General features: G+C 57.7%; 1 protein-coding gene across 1 annotated transcript; it reads right to left on the bottom strand.

The window, feature by feature from the left end:
* Positions 1-971: 971 nt before the first annotated feature.
* Positions 972-16,109, bottom strand: ZKSCAN2 (zinc finger with KRAB and SCAN domains 2). Its single transcript, XM_019750197.3, has 7 exons — positions 15,105-16,109; positions 13,913-14,096; positions 11,834-11,925; positions 11,377-11,503; positions 8,393-9,076; positions 5,886-6,377; positions 972-5,046 (listed from the first exon to the last, which is right to left on the bottom strand). The coding sequence occupies exons 1-7, from the start codon at positions 15,483-15,485 to the stop codon at positions 4,217-4,219; spliced, it is 2,790 nt and encodes a 929-aa protein (XP_019605756.3). The 5' UTR covers positions 15,486-16,109; the 3' UTR covers positions 972-4,216.
* Between the last annotated feature and the right edge of the window lie 2,452 nt (positions 16,110-18,561).

Genomic DNA, 18,561 nt, shown 5'->3' with positions numbered 1-18,561 from the left:
GGCTCCAGGCCCTTGGGTCCAAGCACCTGAGGCTGAGGCCTCCCTGGCCTTCCCCACCGCCGTTCTCTGGTGTCCCACACCTCAGGGGGGGTCAGGCATTCGCCTCTCGGAACCCAGAGCTACGTCCCCTCCAAGTCCCTGGGCCTGTCCAGAGCTTGGGGTTGTGACTCGCTGTGTCCCGTTAGTGCCGGAAACAGAGCACCCATTCCCCCCCTCAGAGTCCCATTGCTGTAAGTGGTTTATAGGAATTGGAAATCGGTGGCCCTTGGGGATTTAGTCTCTCCCCTCCTTCCCAGACTGAATCTCTGTAAGGGAATGGGGGAGAACTCGGAGGTGACAGCACACACGGAAGTCCTAAGTCTGTATGTTAGCTCCTCCAAAAAGCTCGTGGCCATTTACCCAAGGAAAATATGGGGACACACAGGGGCTCTTAGATGCTGAGTTCTTGGGGCCACTGGTGTCGGCCGCACAGAGTACAGGCTCATGCGGTCAGACAGGAGGTGCTCTGTGGACGCTGCTTCGTGTCGGGGCGCCCTGGCTGTCTCACCCCGCTCCCCCCGTGGCTCTTCCTGGTCTCGAGAGCACAGCTGGGCACGCGTGGTCAGCCAGCAGCCTGAGCCGTGTGCCGACTCCATGACCACGGAGCTGGGAGGAGGCGGCAGCCACTGGAACTCTTCATACCAAGACTGGAAATCACAAGAGCTTGGGGAGACTGTGGAGACTTGTTGCCTGTGAAAGGCTGTGGGCGAGTGCCCCCCAGGACCAAGGTCGACCCGGCCCTCCCCTGGGAGCGTGTCCTGCTCACTGTCAGGACTGCAGCCTGAACAGCTGTGGACACACCGAGACCCCTGCCGGCTGTGTGATGACATCGAGCGGCTCAGCCACAAGCACCGGCTCTTGCTGCCTCTGGGAGGAGTTCGCTTTTCCATGAATGAGAGACATCCTTCAAATGATGGCAGAACCAACGGGGGTCAGGTACTGTAGACGTTTATTTCACACACATCTAATTGAACACTGACACACCACAGAGGACAGACGTGTGCAGACGGAGCTCACACCTCGCACGTGGGGCTTCCCCAGCCGGTCACTGGGCACCAGGGCACCCACACACAGTAGGCTCCCCCAGCCTGTCACTGGGCGCCGGGCCGCACACAGTAGGCTTTGCCAGCTGGTCACTGGGCCGCACACAGTAGGCTTTCCCAGCCGGTTACTGGACCGCACACAGTAGGCTTTCCCAGCCGGTTACTGGACTGCACACAGTAGGCTTTCCCAGCTGGTCACTGGGTGCCGGGCCGCACACAGTAGGCTTTCCCAGCCGGTTACTGGACTGCACACAGTAGGCTTTCCCAGCTGGTCACTGGGCGCCGGGCCGCACACAGTAGGCTTCCCCAGCCGGTTACTGGGCACCAGGGCACCCACACACAGTAGGCTTCCCCAGCCGGTTACTGGGCCGCACACAGTAGGCTTCCCCAGCCGGTTACTGGCCCGCACACAGTAGGCTCCCTCACGCAGATATCGAGGTGCCTGGTTGCCGCCTGCTGCTGACGTGAGTGGTCGGGGCTTCTCTCTGAGCAGGCTCCGGACCACACAGTGCATCCCTGTGCCTGCCCGAAGCAGGAAACACTGTGTGCAGTGGGGGTTGGGCGGGGGGCCTGGTCCTACAGCCTCTCCTTCACCCAAACGTGCTCCCCGGCCTTGAGACACCAGGGCTGGAGCACTCTTGGCAGCCAAGTGCAGCCCCTCCGCAGACACGGCGCTCAGGCCCAGAAGTCTGTGGTCTGTCGGACAACACTGGGAAGTGGCAGTAACGAGACCAAGCTTTTGGCTTCTGCTGTGACACCCAGTCCAGCATGGCAGGCGGCCCTGGGCGGCCTGTGTGTGTGACACGTTCCTCCTAAACAAGCAGGTTTCCTTCCACGTGAGCACCTCAGGCAGCACGTGTGACAGTCTCCACAGGCTCTGCAGGCGTCTGTGAGGCAAACCGCAGGCCTGGCAGGGAGCACGGCCAGTGTCCAGGCGCCTTCGCCAAGATGCCTGAGAATAAAGCGTCTGCTCATTTATGCCACTTAGAAAAACAGGATTTGGGAGAACTTCAAAGAAATAAGACAGGATTACATAACTGGAGGTTTCAGGTAGTTGGCTGAGGTGGGTTATGCATTTTGCCGCACTTTCCAGTACCCAGAAGAACAAAGAGAGAAAAACATTAAGTCATAAAAATCACAGTGTTTGTCAGATAACCCTTTTTTCTGCTTAGGACCGGAGCTTTCCCTGGTGCTGAAATAACCCTTTTCCTGGGGACCTTCCTAAGGGAGGTGCTGTGTGACACGACACACCTGTCCCGTGGACTTCCACGCCCCGGATGGAGAAAGATGGAACGCACAGTCTCGGCCTAAGGCTGGGCAGGGCCTCCTGCTGCTTCAGAACAGACGAAGGTCATGAGGTCATGACGCTAATTTAACACACTCGCAATCAGGAGTAGCGGGAAGGGACCCGAATTCCACCTTCGCTCGATCCCCGACACGAGACTGGAACAGATCAGCAGCTTGTCCCACTGCAGATGGGGGGCTCTGCACCCTTCCTGCCACTGGGGGCGTCTGAGAGGCACAGAACCCGTCGCAGGCAAGTCAGAGGACCCTCTGTAGGGAAGCGACGTCCTCCTGCGGTTGTGCCGCACACACAGGGAGTTGGCAGCACCGTTTCCTGTGTTGCGTTTCAAGTCCCTGGAGCACAGGCCCCATGCCCCCTTTTCTCACTGGCGTCCCCCTCATTGAGCTCAGGGCAGACGCGGGAACCAGCCGCCCGGCCCGAGCCACGTGTCACTCGCTCGTCACCCACCGCACGTGCGTATTCCTAAGGGGTGACGTCCATTACTGTGCACCTCACACCAGAGTCGGGGCCCCCCAACACCCATGGGCACCACGCACCTTCCTGGGCACGGCACGCTGGCATGAAGCGGCATGTACCCCCGAGGGCTGTCACTCAGACAACCCGAGAGCTCGATCTGTTCAGGTGTGAACAAGCACAGCGTTTCGGCAGGTGAACAAGACACTTCTCAGCGCCTCCCTGGATCCCCACCTCCCAGCAGCCCACACCCCACGCTGGCACCACAAGCTGGATTTCTCCCTCTACTGCCCACGGCCCTGTACTCTGCTCACACGTCTGAACAGATTCTGACGCACTCGTAGGAGAAAGATGGCCTCACACGTCTTCACGTGAGAGCGCCTGACTAGGCGAGGAGAGGAGGGCTGCAGGCAGACAGCCTGGAGGTGGTGGTCTGGGCGGGGTGCTGCTCCCCGAGGACCAGGCCTGAGGCGTCCAGCTCGTGTCAGGGAGGTGGGACGATCCAGGCTCCCACCTCATTCTTCCGGACCCCTTCGAGTTTCAGAAAACCACGCTCATGGAACAGCTCCAGTGGGGGCTGGGAGGCATACGGACGCCAGTACAGCCGTGTTCGAGACAGAACCCGAGAGGTTACAGGGCAGAGCTAGACTGCTCTGAAAGCTACTTCATCTTGACGAGACGTGCCGTGGGCAAGCAGCCGAGTGGGTGTGAGGGTGCGTGATGGCTCAGAGGAGTGGGACGGGCACTGGGACCTGAAGATGAAGGAGCAGGACGTGTGGCAATGGCCACAGGAAGTGGATGGCGTTCCAGCCGGAGCAGCAGCGGCCACAGGGTCCCCCTCGGGCAGGAGAGGCCGGTGCATGGAGCTGATGGGTGAGCAGCTGCTTCTCGCCCCCACACGGGATTCTGTGCTAGTTCTGGGTGAGCGGCTCGACACTGAAACTGGGCACGGCAACAGTTTGCTGAAGGAAGCGACAACATCTGTCTCCTTCGTGAAAATCTTCAGAACCAAAGGGACTTGATGGAGTTCTGCCCTGACTCCCGGAAGTTCTGGCCAAACGGGAAACTGATCAGCTGCCCCCGGGTCTCGTGCAGTGGACAGAGTGCCCCCCAGCACGTCGGTCTCCCGGGAGCACGGGCCTGTGTGAAGGTTCCTGAGCGACACACCGGAGGAGCTCCAGCCTGAACTGAGACAACGCGTCGTCTCCACTCCAGTAAGGAGGCACTGGGGTGGGGAGGGCACAGGCCCCGTTGGTCATTTGTTTCGTCCTCGGGCTCACCTCGGGAGTCCCCCTTTACAGCTAAGAAAAGGCTGCTCCCAGGAGGGAAAGGCGGGTGAAGTGGCTACGGGCACATCAGGGAAGGGAGGCGACCGTCAACAAGCCTTCCTGAGCTCCTCGCTCTTCCCCTTCTGTGGGGTCTCTGGGTGGGGCCCCAGCTTCTCCCTCCCGGGAGCCTCCCGGTGTTTGCCCAGCACGGAGCTCTTGCCGAAACGCTTGCCGCACAGGGCACACGCGTGGGGCCTGTCTCCAGTGTGCGCTCTGCGGGGTTCTCGGAACCGGGCACAGGTACCGAAGGACTTTTCACAGTCCACGCATTTGTAGGGAGTCTCGCCGGCGTGCGCCCTGCCGCGGTGTGCGCTCAGGTGCGAGCTGCCGGGGAAGCCTCTCCCGCCGCAGTCCCCGCACTGACAGGGCTTCTCCCCCGTGTGGGTTCTCTGGTGGGCACCAAGGTGGGAGGCGTCCTGAAAGCTTTTCCCACAGTCCGGACACTTGAGCGGTTTCTCCCCCGGGTGGGTTCTCTGGTGTCGGATCAGACTCCTGCTTCTCCCGAAGCCCTTCCCACACACCCCGCACTTATACAGACTCTCCTTCTGGTGGGTCGTCCGGCACAGGAGACGCGCGCTCCTTCCAGAAGTCTCTCCATATTTGAGGAGCCTGTAGGGTCTCCTTGCCAGGAATGGCCTCGGAGCCACGAGAGCTTTCCCCAGGTCTCTGGGCTGCGCCACCAGCTTTCCCGCCCGCGTTCCCTGGAGGGTCTCCCATGGCCTCCCTGAGACACACTCCCTTGTACGGCATGTGCCTGGGCCGCTGTTCTGGGGGGTGGCAGCCCTTTCTGACCTGCCGAGTAATGGTTGGCGCTGCCCCGGGTCCTCACAGGTCACCTGCATCGCATCTCCTTTCGGACGGCCTCCAATTTCAAAATCTGAAAGAAAGACCATAAAAATGTCAGCAGTCCTGTCTGAACACAGACAGTGTGGCCTACAAGGCTCGTGTGTTATGATCCCCGCGTGCTTGGCTGGCCTCAGGGCCTGTGACTGTTCCCTGACTCATTAGGCCTTATTTCATTCAGTTCCAAGAACAGCCAGCGACACCAATTGCAAAGCAGGCCTTCGGAAATGTCTTCAGAATCGAATTATAATCCGAGCCATTATTCCCCATCTGTATCCTGATCAACATGGGAGCAAGCTGGCTTCTCTCCCGGAATTTCCACTCTGACTCATCCTGCTTTCAAAATTCCACATCTTTCCTCCACTCGCTACCTTACACTAACGTTTACAGTAGGTTCTAGCGATGAGGTCCAAATTCCTCAATGGACTTCTGAGCTCATGTCCTCTCTGTCACTTTGTGTTTCTGGCCGTCACACACACAGACCTCAGTTCTCAGTGTCCCCCAAACCAGAACGATCCCCTCACTCCGTCCCCTATGGACGGAGCAGAAAGTGGAGAAGGCACCAGGCTTGGGAGTCAGGCCGCTCTGGTTCTGCCTCCGTCCTCGTCACTTATTAACTCTGGTTTTGCATTCACTTTTTACTGTGCAAACTCCGCGAGTCGCTTTGTCTTGAGCCCCACGCACTCCCTGCTCCCTCCACCCACATCATGTTGAAGTGGATCCGATGCCGTCCCTTCACTGCTCTGTCCTGTTCCCCACACAGCACTGATGCCCAAACACTGCTTAGTGAGTGGACACTCCTGCAGGGCACGCAGCTGTCTGGTTTCCCAGCAGGTCACGCTCTCGCTTTGCACCACAACCCCTGGTCCTTACCACGTGGGCCCTGCAGGGGACGCGGAGAGCCCTGGCATTCTGCCTCGTGCACAGTTTCCTCCTCGCTCATTCTCTCGCTGCCTCCGTCGTCTCCCATTGCCTCCTGGGAGGTCTCCTCGGGCTCCCAGCCTGGAGCCTCCTGAGGTTCCGTCTCAACGGCCTGTCCTTCTGGCCTTGAGGGGGACGGGGCTTGCTCTGCGGCACTAGTGCAGCGCACAGAAGCCCGAGTGTTGATCAGTGCGTCCATGTCCTCAAAGAAGGCGCAGGGCTCGAGCACATGGCCGCTCCTCACTCTGCGATAGCTCTTCTGGAGGCTTTTGAACTTGGTCCGGCACTGCTCCGGGGTCCGCAGGAAGCCACACGCCCGCAGCTGCTCCGCCACAGCCCCGTACAGCTGGCTCTTTCGGTGACAGGCCTGCAGTGCTTCGTAAAACCGAGTCTCACGGAGGATGCCAAGAAAAGTCTTGGTTTCCTCGTATCCCCAGTGCACGCCTGCCGTCCAAGGATAAAGGTGAGAGACAAGAGAAGGCGTTTGTAGCCTCTATGCTACGGAACATCGGAGTAAGAGAAAGCAGTAGCAACGGGAAGTCTGATATGCCTGGTACGAGCTCTGCCCTAAACGAGAAGGTCTATATAAAAAAATCTACACTATTTAATTGAAGGACATAAAAGAACTAGAAAAATGGAGAGATACTAGGTTTCTGGGTACGAAGACTCAAGTTGTACAGATGACAATTCTCAAGTGAGTCTATGAAGTCAAAATCCCAGTAGGATTTTTAATTGAAATCAATAAACTGATCTCGATTTGCTTGGCAGAGTGAAAATGCAGTCAGTCCCCACGTCTGCCACTGCTAAGGTGATGAAGGAAGGATTTAGCTGTTTTTTCAAAATGGCTAAGAGTAGTGGACGAGGACACTCAGTAGGGTCTTTCCCCCGAAGTTCCTAGCTCTCTTTTAACCAGTCTTCCTTGAGAACAGAACTATATTCAGAGTTTGGAGTCAGGGCAGGTTTAATGATTGAGAAGGTGCCAGCCGGGAAGATGGGAGCCCTGGTGATGCCTCAAATGCATCGTAAGAAAGTACAGAGTTGAGGCCACTTTTATTTCAAGGGAAGGGGACATGGGAGGGCTCGAGGAGACTGAGGACCAGAGACGTCTGGGTGCCAGCAGGGGTCCGCAGACTGTTCTGCTGGTTGATGTGCGTCTGCAAACCTTGGATAAACAGTCAGTATTTCTCATGTCACTGCGTCCTGTACTTTGAGATGAAAGGCTCTGTACGAGAAGCAGGTGCTGCTTTTACAGCAGAATGGAAGTTTCTAGGACACGTCTGAATGCAGTTTGTTAGGCTCTGCTTCTATGTGCTCAGCAAGTGGGAAAAAGTCTTTCTATCCTCATTGTCACTGGGTGCTCCCTTCCAGGCCCAGCGCCGGGCCCTTCGGGACCACTCCCAGAGCCCTGCCTCACGTCCGTGGGTTTCTAGGCTGGTGACCACCTGTATGTGCAGGACACACCTTTCCATCTTTCCCTGAGAGCTTTCATTTGAACAGGTGTAGTCACGAGTACACTCCCAGCTCTCCTGCCTGGTTGATTCTTCCCTCTGAGAATTCACCTTTCCGTCAGATGGAGCAGAGAAACGTTACTAGTAACAGAGATGCCAGGCAGTGCTGTCCTGCATTGTAACACTTGCAGGAAACCTTTGCGTATGTCATGTCATTTCCCACTGACGACAGCCCTGGTGTTCTCTGTCAGATTTTACAGATGAGGACGCGGGGGCTCAGGGTATTTACAGGATGTGTCTGCTGTCACACAGTCTTTACCTGGCCGTGCAATTCTGCATGTCCCAGTCCCCAAATTTCAACGCCAGCTTTCTTGTGTGTGGTATAAGGTACATTCTGTCCTTGTAATTTCAGTTTCTCTCTATTCTCTCATTTAAGATGTATCTCTCATAAGCAACATATGGTTGTTTTTTTAAATGTCTGAAAATCTTGGTCTTTTACATCTGTAATTAATTATATATTTGAATTCACACTGACCATCTTACTATTTTTTTCCATTTGACTGATCTATTTCTCCTTTTTTCTTTTAGAATTTCATTTTTTCGTTCATTTTTTGTGTCAGTTACACATTCTTTACCAGTTACCTTAGATAGTATAATAGTGTGTCTTTGACTTATCACCACGTAGCACAACGGACGGCTTTATACCAGCTCTCAGGTAACGGTGGCGCCTCGACCCTCTCACCCCATTCATCTTCCTCCCACAGGACCCCCCATACTTCAGACCACGCTGTGCTCTAACCCGAGAGAGCCCCTGCCACGGCCACTCAGTGCTGTAGCTCAGGTGGCACTGGGGGCGGCACGACACCTGAGAGCCTGTCAGTCCTGTAGCCAGTCCTGGTGACAGAGGAAGGCGTGGGTGACGGCACTCCCAGGTCTGGTCCCTGCGGGACCCTCCTCCTCCCACAAGACCACACCGTCCATTTCCAAACCAGAGACAAGCACAGGTCTTACCACTCAGGTTCTGGAACAAGACCGGAGCACCACGGAGCTTGGACTTCCGGATGAACTCGAGGCCGGTTTCCTCCCCGTCCGATTCTCCTGCGGCTCCGTCCTCCGCCAGCAGGCCCAGACGGCCCTGAGCAGCGAGCCCCGCGCCCTGTGGCCTGGGGACAGACACAGCCTCCTTCGGCTTGCCGGGGGACGGCACGTGGGCTGCAGGGTTCAGCAGTGCGTCCATGTCCTCAAAGAAGGCGCAGGGCTCGAGCACGTGGCCGCTCCTCACTCTGCGGTAGCTCTTCTGGAGGCTTTTGAACTTGGTCCGGCACTGCTCCGGGGTCCGCAGGAAGCCGCAGGCCCGCAGCCACTCGGCCACGGCGCCGTACACCTGGCTGTTCCGGGGGCACGCCTGGAGCGTCTCGTAGAAGCGCGACTCGCGGAGGATGGCAAGGAACGTCTTGGTCTCCTCGTAGCTCCAGTGCACACCGGCTACCTTCTCGTCCTCTAGGCCCCACTGCTGCTGCTCTCTCCACATCGTGCCCGCGGCCCGGGCAGGCAGCTGCCTGGCACCAGCTGACTTCTCCCGGACGGAGATGCTGCCCGGAATGGTCCTGCCACCAGACGGCTGCAGGCCTGTGGCCCAGGGCTCCTTTCTCGGCTCCGACGGGGCTTTCTTATTAGAGGGACACTCTGCACTTCCTACAGTAAGAGAAACACAGTCCATGCGAGACCAGGGTCCTGAGTGCGTGCCCGTTCCCCGCTGCAGTACGCTCTCCGGGACCACGCTCCACACCTGTCCTGTGAGGTCTCGTCCGGTCACCGGCTCGGAGGGACGCCTCAGCCGCGACCGTGCGTACTAGTTATTCTTACACGAGCGCTCTGGCACAGCCATCCCCTGACTGACACTCATTTTACTTCTCATGTATGTACCACTTCTGTCTGCAGCGGTTCTTAGAGGAAACCTCTGAGGGTGAGCAACGCGTATTTTATTTCCTCTGTGGAACACGGTGTTAGGTTCAGAGTTTGCCCCTGACCAGTACTGCTGCTTAGAAATAAACTGCTTCTCTCGGCTCCGCACACTTCCCGCCTCCCTGACAACACACGCGCGCGTGCGCACACACACACACACACACACACACACTGTCAGAGATGGGAGTCAGGAATTTTGGACGCAGCTGGGAGAGCGATGTAAGAACAGGGAAGCAAACTGAGTTTGTCCCAGTACCGGGGAGAGGGACGCTTTGGATGTGGACCCTCACGTCACCTCTCACTGCACTCAGACCGGGGAGGTTTCTTCTGAGCCTCCGTATCCAAGGGGATAACACAGCTACTCCGAGAGGCGCTGGGCACATTGAATGAACGAATCTGCGCAGTGTCCCAGGCCCAGGGCTACACAGTAAGATTTAGTTTTCTTCTCTCGACACACAGGCTCACAGAATTCTCCCAGAGAAGCAGCATCAAATCGAACCACTGCTGAAAACCCTGGGGCCAGAGGCTCACTGTATTCTTACGTGAGAGAATGAAGTGTAGGGACAGCCACGTACAGGAGCTGTAGGGACGAGGCAGGCGACGCAAACGCGTGAGGTGGCAGGAGTGTGGGTGGTGGCAGATGGGCACAAGCTCCCTCAGCTCTGGCCACCTGGTGCTCTGTGAGGAGGGAGGTGGCCCATGGTGCCTGGCACTGGATTTTTCAAGAGATACTGGGACTCCAGACTTACAAACCAGTTTTTAATTAAAACTGCAAGGCCACAATATGTGCCTAGGCTAGTGTCAGCCCAGGAACCATTCGTTCAGTCTGATACACGACCGGGCAGGCGTCTCTGGGCCTGGGTCCTTAACACTGTAAATCTCTGCGAAGGCGCTGGCTAAATCTGAGTTCTCAAAGCATGGTCCCTATCTCACTCGCGGCAGCGTTTACTAAGGATGCTAGCTCAGCGTCCTCCTGGGTCTGGATGCGGTGCGGCCACGGTGAGGCCCACAGACGTCTGTCGGGCACGCAGCTGAGTATGTTGGCACGCCTCTGCTCTGGGGAGGGCACTTGGTTACTGGTGTGTCATCTGAAGGCGGACGTTGTTCTACGGTTGGTTGAGTTGCTTTCTAGTTATAAACAGTTGTGGTTTATCTATATTCACTGAGTTTGGTGTGGCCCACTTTATAGTTTCGCGTCTGTGTGTAGCCTTGTCCAGTGTGCTGTCTGCATCCATGAACATGCCCTGTGATGTGCTGCCCAGTACGACTACCGAACACCTTAGATGTGGCCACTGCTGCCGAGGGGCTGAATTCTGAACTTTATTTAATTTTATCAACTTAAATAGCCACGTACGGCTACTGGCTACCCTCTCAGACAGCACAAAGTATCCCCATGGGTATCAGTGCACGTTGTAGGCATGTAATTTTATTTTTAAGTAGTCTGACTTGTACCTTACATAGGAGTGAACCATACTTGGCCCTCCTGCTAAAGCAGGTGACAGAATCCTTCAAAAGGTGGCTTGTAAAGTGACACTCCAGGGGTGATATACGCCCGTACATTTGTGCTATTTAAATAATTCACAACATGCTACTAAGGTTATTGTATTGAAATTTTTTTCTTCCATTTACAAGATTCCCATCAACCCATAAATATTTGCTGGGCACCCACCCACGTGTCAGGTTCTGCGCAAACTGTTGGGTTTCCTATATATAGTTAAACAAAAACAAACCCTAAGGAGACCTTGTGACTGGGGAGCTTTGTCTAGTGGGTATGTAAGTTTACACTTGCGCTAAAAGAGCCTCTCTGACGTTTCAATCACTAAAGCATCACAAGGTGTATAAATTTTCAACTGGAAGAAAAGGAGGAGTGAGGCGAGAGAACATGGGTAAGTGACCACTAGCCAGTCCCAGAAACGAGAGCCCACCCATGGAGGTCCCGTAAGTGCTAACATTGTAACTGTCTCATCATCACTAGAAATGCGGATGTTGGAAGTGCCCGTGTTCATGGCGAGAAGAGAATGACGCCTTACCCAGGGGGACCACGTTCCCGGCACCGCCTTTCCCAGCGTCCTGGTAGAGGCCTCTGTGGGCAGCAACCTGACGCACGCGCCTTTGGCAGGAAGAACCTCTCGCCACGGGGACGTCCTTCACTGGCCCCTGGAACGACACAACAGCAGTGATTACCAAGAAAATCATACGGGTCTTCGAAGGGTAAACGACACCGGGAGAAGCGGAAGGGCCTACAGAAGAATTGAAATCGAGGGACCGCGTGTGTATCACGTGCCAAACAAAGCAGAAGATAAAGAATCCTAGAGAGATGATCCAGCAAGGGGTCCCACGGCTCAGAAGAAGGTCCAGTCTTGGCTGGAAAAGGGACAAGGGGGCAAGGCTCTTGGAGGGAGCATAGAAATTTGAAGAGAGCGAAGGCCCAGGAAATGACGGAGACTGAATACCCCAGGAAGGAAGCCAGAGAACAGGAGAACCTACCTGAGACCCAGCAGGAAGCCGGGCAGCTGTCACTTCCTGGTATGTGGTGTCCCGTTCTCCAGCGGGGGCCGGAACCCAGGGAGAAGAGTGCACTGTAAGAGACAGCACAGTTAGCCTTCTGGGCGCTGGCCCTTTAATTCCCGCTGCCTCTGCTCTTAGGGAATGAGCTGTGTCAAAGGGCAACAAGTAAAAGCCGGCCACTTCTCAGTGAGCTCAGGACACATCTGAAGCCCAGGGGCTACGGCAGGTCACAGCTGCCGATACCCTCAGGGAGCAGGCAGGTGGAGGGCATGCTCAGAGGGGCGTACGGAACTGGGGAGACATGTCCTACTGAAAGGGTGCAGCAGAGCTCAGCGGGGTGCTTCACTGGGCCCCTGGGCCCCGGTACAGCCAGAGCGTCTCAGTTTTTCAAGAGAAGCCAGAAATCTGGACTTTTATGTGAAATTGCCAAAGTCTTAAACCTTGAGAATTAAAAATCCAACAAACAAAATCTGCCCCCCGCCACCATCCCCTCTACAGTGAAACAAAACAAGGGACTTGGCCGTGAGTGAGCAGCTTGCAGTCGGTAGTGGAAGTTCATCCCCTTCCGTATGCAGGAGTCACGTGCTTCTGACACTCCCGGCAAGTGCACACAGCACTGTCTGTGCCCTGACTTCTACTCCAGAGCTCCCTGTCTGGGGAACCTTCCAGGAGAAACACTGCTGGACCCAGAATCCAAAGCTTGCTCCGGTGCTTCCTACACAAGCAAACCGAGTCCCGTCTCACCAGCCCTTCGGCACGCGTGCCTGAGATCCCAGCTCTTGTCTTAGAACGGACTCACCTTCCTGACACATTTATCCCTCTTATCCCGTTTTCTGTCCTCCACACCCCCAGGAAGTACCTCAACCCAACAAGCCTTTCCACTTTTGGAATTCCTTCTCGCCCTGTGAAGGCAAAATCCAGGAACACCAGGAATTTGCTGGACACGGCTGCTCAGCTATAGTGACCCAGTCCACCTGTCAAGGGGACTCAGAGGCTGATGCACACACACTAGAAAATTCAGGAACCACTGGTATTCACAGCGCGTTCCATCCGAGTATGAATTTGGGGAGGGACAAGGCGGAGCGGTTGTGTAGGTCAGACGGCTGTGTCATCACGGGAGGGAGGAAACTGACATCGATTGAGCAGACGATGCTTTGGCCCTTGTACGCTGCCTCATTTCATCTACACCAACAATCCTCTTATTTTCCTTTTATAGGTGACAGGATGGCGAGTTTGAGAAGTGACCTGACGAAGGCCACAGACAACAAATGGCACAGGTATGTTCTGAACCCAGGTCACCCAGTCACGTCACTGCGGAGTGTGCGTTACCTGCCTGAGCTCAGAGAGGGGCAGGGACAGGACGTAAGCCGAGGTGTCCACTCAGCGACCTTCCCGTCCCTCCCTGTAAGCGGGCAGCGCACTGCAGGGGACGGAGGTCACTGGACTGGGGCGGGCGGGCTGCTCCTGACTGCCTTTCACTTTTCACTTGGCTGGTCAATGACTCCGGCAGCTGTGGACGGCAGTGGTCCCTTCTCTACGAATCCCTCTTGTTTATGCCCCTCACATGCCACTTCCCTGATGCCGTGTGAGTCAAGTTTTGATTATAAATGTCTTGTTTCCCTCTCCAGGCAGTTTTTCGAGTTGTTTATAGTCAGCCAAGAACAGACCCACATATACACGTGGCAGGACTGAAAACACAAGCTGATTGTAGAACGGAGGTTCTTTTTTAAAATTAATTTTTATTTTTCAATTACAGTTGACAGTCAGTATTACTTTGTATTAGTTTCAGGTATTAGAACAGCATTAGAATGCAGATTCTTCAATAACACTAGGAGACCGCAAGGCCAGCCTGGGCAGTCTAACTTTTCTCACGTGCCATCTTTAAGATTCCTTTTATTTATGCTGTAGTCCCAACTCTTGAAACTAATAAAACCTTTCCCCCAAATATTCAGTTTATTCTCCACTATGCCTCGAAGGCACCTTACTCTGAGCAAGTCACACTTAGGGCCACAGAATACCCTCCATGGCCTCTGCACTGGGCATGGCCTCAGTCCTTACCATCCTTGGGTGAGCGTGTCCTTGGGTGTGCTCTCTTGTGGTTCAGCGGCTCCTGGTGTCCTGAGTGGAGGCTACCAGCTCCTTCCCGGGACAGCACCTTGGGCTGGCTCTGAGGGTGAGAGTCTGCCATGTCCCATGCCGCTCCAAGTGGGGCTCGCTTCTCTGAGTGCCCAGGACTGCCACCCTGGGAAATAAGAGCCAAAGCTGTCATGAGAAAGCGGGGGAAAGAGGACCAGATGAGGGCCAAACTCGCCCAAGAAAGCTATCAAAGGACAGAGATGTGAGAAACAATGAAAATTTCAGTGCCTTCCCAATGGCGTCGCCAGTGGCATCCGGGTAGCAGTACTGTCCGTAGGTCTGGACCTGAGGGGACAGGGAGTGTCCTTTGTTAATTCCCTGGGGGGCGTGGGGTGTGGGGTGTGGGCTGGCAGCCGTGAAACACAGAGCCTTCTTGTCTTCAGAATAGATGTTATTTGAGTCCTCACATCTGTTTGGTTCACCGAGAAGTGACAGTTATCAGAACACAAATACATTCACTAGTGAACTGAAACCATAAAATTAATCTCCGCGTCTCTTGTCTGTCCTTCACCAACACAGCGGGCGGCAACGTGCTGACCGTCATGTCTTCACACAAATGCAAATCTGGTGCAAGGCAAAACTGCAAATCTTGCAAATCCTGCAGGATTTCATGAGGTTAATGGAAGGACTGTTGAAAAACAATTAGAAGAACATGCAAAGCCACTGACCAACGAAGACCTGGCAGTTAAACTGGGGACAGTGACAAAGATGATGGATGGTGTAGAGGGCACGTCAGACGACAAGGATTGGAACGGGATGAGAGAGGGCCCTGGGGGAGCCGAGGAAGTCCCCCCCTCCCCATAGCCGTCTTTAGAATCAGGCTGCAAAAGTCAAACCCTGTGAAACATAATGCATTTGAGAAACATTATGCCAAACATTCAAACAAACACTTAGATGCACACTGCTTAGTTTCCTTTGCAGGATATTATTTCAACCAAAGCTTCCCCCCCCCCCCATTTAATATGAAGTTCTGATCCCCCTTTGAGTGGATTCACGTTAAATGTCTCACTAGAACTACCATCCTCCCATAAGAGCACTGCCGCCCGAGCGTCCCTACCCATTGCCTCACCCGCTCCCCAACTTCCAAACGCAGGAATTTGGAACATGCTCTCACCTGCTGTCTCAGTCTTCCGGTCTCTTTCTCCAAATGTATTACCAGGGCCACCGCCTCTTCCCCACTCTCCGGACGCTGCGTGTGTGCCCACGCCTGAAGCTTCTCGGGTAGGATGGTGAGAAACTGCTCGATGACGAGCAGCTCCAAGATCTGCGCCTTGGACCGCGCTTCTGGCCGCAGCCAGCGGCAGCAGAGTTCCCAGAGTTTAGTGAAAGCCTCGTGGGGTCCGCTCACGTCCGCGTAGCACAGCTGTCGGAAGCGTCTGCGGAAGGTCTCGGCCTCCGAGCTCGCGGGCTCCTCCGGCACCGGCGCCGATGCCCACCCGGGGTCCTGCTCCACCTTCATTGTCGGGCGCCCCGCGAGCTCCAGGGGGGCGTCCATCCCACGGTGCGCGCTCCAGCCAGGGTCAGCCTCACGTCTACTCCGCCACTCACACCAGCGAAGCCTCCGAGGCAACCTGCTCAGTGACAGCGGGACGGGTCCTCAGGTGCCCGAGCAAATCTGCCCTCGGGCCCTGAAGCGGCGACTGTGCCCGCGAGGTCCCCAAACTGCCTCCTCTCCGAACAGGGTGTCTCCCCGCGACGTGGCTGCCCAGGGCGCACCTCTGCGCGTGCCATGTGGGACACGGCGCGGCTGCGGGACCCGGAGAAAATCGGCGGGACTGACGGCGGGGTGGGCGGGGCGGGTGTGTCGGCCCCCGGCCCGGCTCGGGGCCGCGACGCCCGGGGGAGGGGCGGGACGTGCGGGCCGCGCCAGCCCGGGTTCGAGGCCCCGGCGGGCGGCGTCCAGGCCGCTGCGGTGGCCGGTGCGGGGTCCCAGGCCAGGCCGCGCTCCTGCGGGCCCGAGGCGGCCGTGCGTCCTCAGGAGGCCTCCGCCGGCCGAGGAGAGGCCGCCGAGCGGTCCCGTCCCTGAGGGGACAGCGGCCGCGGGGACCGAGCCAGGCCTCGCAGGGGGCGGCCGCCGGGTCCCCGCGCGCAGCCCCGTCTGCTCGGCCCCGGGACTGCGCGGGGGGCGCTGGGAGCCGCAGCCACGCATGCGCCGCCCGCGCCCGCGCGCCGCGGGGTCCGGCTCACGCTTTCGGGCCGCGAGCGGGCTGTGCGGTGGGGTCTCGCGAGAGCGCGCGGCGCACGGACGCCGCTGAGGGGCCGGCGGCCGAGGGCGCGCGGGCGCTTCCCGGACGGAGGGCGCTTCCCGGACGGGGTCACCGCGGGGCCCGCCGCCCAGCCCGCCGCGCCCGGGGCTCCCCGAGGTGGCGCGAAGCCCTGTGGTAGCGGAAGGAGGGCCGCGCGCGCCCGGACTCCGCTCCCGGCGGAGGGACCGGCGGAGCGTGCGTTGCGCCCCCTGGCGCGGGCCGGCGGCTGTGCTGCAGGCGGCGGCCGCAGGAGGAGCCTCGGCGCCCGCTCTCCTCGCGGGACGGGTCCGTGTCGTGCCGGCGCGCCTGTGAGTGGCTCCCGCCGTCCCGAGGAGCAGGGGGAGGGCGCCGCGGGGGTTCGTGCCGCCGGCTCTGAGGAGGCTGGTGGCTGTCGCGGTGGGAGCGCAGTCGCCACCCGGCCCCGCTCCCGCCCCGCCCCGCGTGTCCCGCTGAGGGGAAAGCGCGGCCGCGCCCGCCCGCCGCTCCCTCCGTGGCCGGTGTTTTGGGCGCTTGGCCCTGGTCGGCGGGGAGGACGGAAACCCCGCCGTGTGGGTAGAGCGCCCACGGGGCAGTGTGGTGACACATGTGTCGAAGTGGTTTAAACTTCAGCGCCTCACAGTTAACACGCGACGTTGCCTGGGTCTCGGGTGCGTGAGGCGGGAGGCGGCTCCGCAGAGTCAGTTCCCCGGGCGCCCGGCGGCGGGAGCCTCGTGTGCACCAGCCGTCAGGCGCGGGCGGCGGGAGACGGGAGACGGGAGACGCTCGTGCCGCCGCGGCCCGGCCCCTGCCGTCCGCCCTTCATGCTGACGGGTATCGGGCGCCTGTCCTGTGGCCGACACGGCGCTGGGCGGTCACCGGACGCCGTCCCTGCCCCGCTGAGCTCTCGCGTCACGCGGGACACGCGGGCGTCCCTCCGCGTCCCCGAGCTCGGGTGCCGAGGTCACTGTGGAACGTGGCGCCCAGGACCTGCGTCGCGTCGAGGGTTTGCCCTGCCAGGGAGTGGAAGCAGCACGAGGCTGACCTCCGAGTCTGGCCCCACAGAAGTGCTGGGCGGCCCCGCGGGGCCGGAGGCCCAGAGAGCGGCTTCCAGGGTCCGGCCTCAGCTGGGGAGGCGCTGGCGGGGTGGTAGATGCCGGGCAGCTGTGACCAGGGAGCCGTCAGCCGCCGGTGTGACTGCCGTGGCGCGTTGGTGGCTTGGCAGAGAAGCGGACGGCAGGCGGGTGCGGATGGTGTGGCTCCTGCCTCCTGTGTCTCTCCCGCCGCCAGCGAGACCATAGCGGTGTGACTCCCCTACCTATGGCCCCGTGGGTGTTGCTTTTTGGCCTCACCGTGACCTGCGTTCTTGTGTGGGGAGCGGGACCAGAGACCCCGCATGACAGGGACATAGTTACCTTCACGTGAGGACACGGAGGTGCTGGAACTGCCCGAGGTTACTTCCCGTGAAGCGGTGACCCAGGATAGCGCGTCAGACAAGAACGGGCTTTTCCATGGTCCACGGGCCATTTGGTGGTTTTCAGGAGAGGCAGCTGTCACACGCAGCTCAGGGACATGGCAAGCAGCGGTCACAAACTTTCACGTTTGCAGGGCGCAGGCAGATAACAAATGAGTGACGCAAGCCGAGTAAAAGGCAATAAGGAATGGTGGGGCCTGCGGCCAACAGGAGGCCCCATTTCCTGTCTGAAGGAAACCGCCGGGGGAAATGACCACACTTAAGTAATCGGCAGAGGCGTGTGCCCATCCCCCCCAGAACGTTAGCTCAGTGTAGCGGGCGTTTTGTTTGCTTGTTCGTTACCACGTGGGCTGGGGCGCAGAGCAGTGCCTCTCGCATAGGAGGCACGTACCCTCACCTGCTGCCTATACAGCAGTTCTTCCCGTGTGTGCAGCTTCACAGGTTTTGAAGCACTTTTACTTTCATTTTAAAATCTTATCCACTAGCTTCTCCGTTGGCTCCTTATTTACTTCTGACATGGCTGCTCCAGGGAAAGCCCCTAAGAGCACCCCCACCCCGGCGGAATATTTATGAGTCTTTCTTTTGTGCCTCTCCACCCTAATGTGCTTGGCATCATGCCTTGGTTCCCTCTACGTGTCTAGCCCATTTTATATTTAAAAGTGACTCGGTAAGAACTTTAGTTACTGACCTTGGATCCACCAGCACAGCCAGGCACCTTGTCCTCACACTCAGCCCCAAGCCCTCAACTCCAGGCGCCCCAGCTGCTGTTTGTCAGGGAGATACACGAACGGTTTCGTTTCTTAGGAATACTCTCCTAAGACACCCACACTTGTGTATATGTGTATATTTTAATGGAAAATTTCAAACATAGAAAA

The sequence above is a fragment of the Rhinolophus sinicus genome, chromosome 10 (assembly GCF_057876585.1).
Source record: "Rhinolophus sinicus isolate RSI-liver-muscle chromosome 10, RSI-T2T, whole genome shotgun sequence".
Taxonomy (NCBI): domain Eukaryota; kingdom Metazoa; phylum Chordata; class Mammalia; order Chiroptera; family Rhinolophidae; genus Rhinolophus; species Rhinolophus sinicus.
This window is presented reverse-complemented; position numbering and strand designations above follow the sequence as displayed.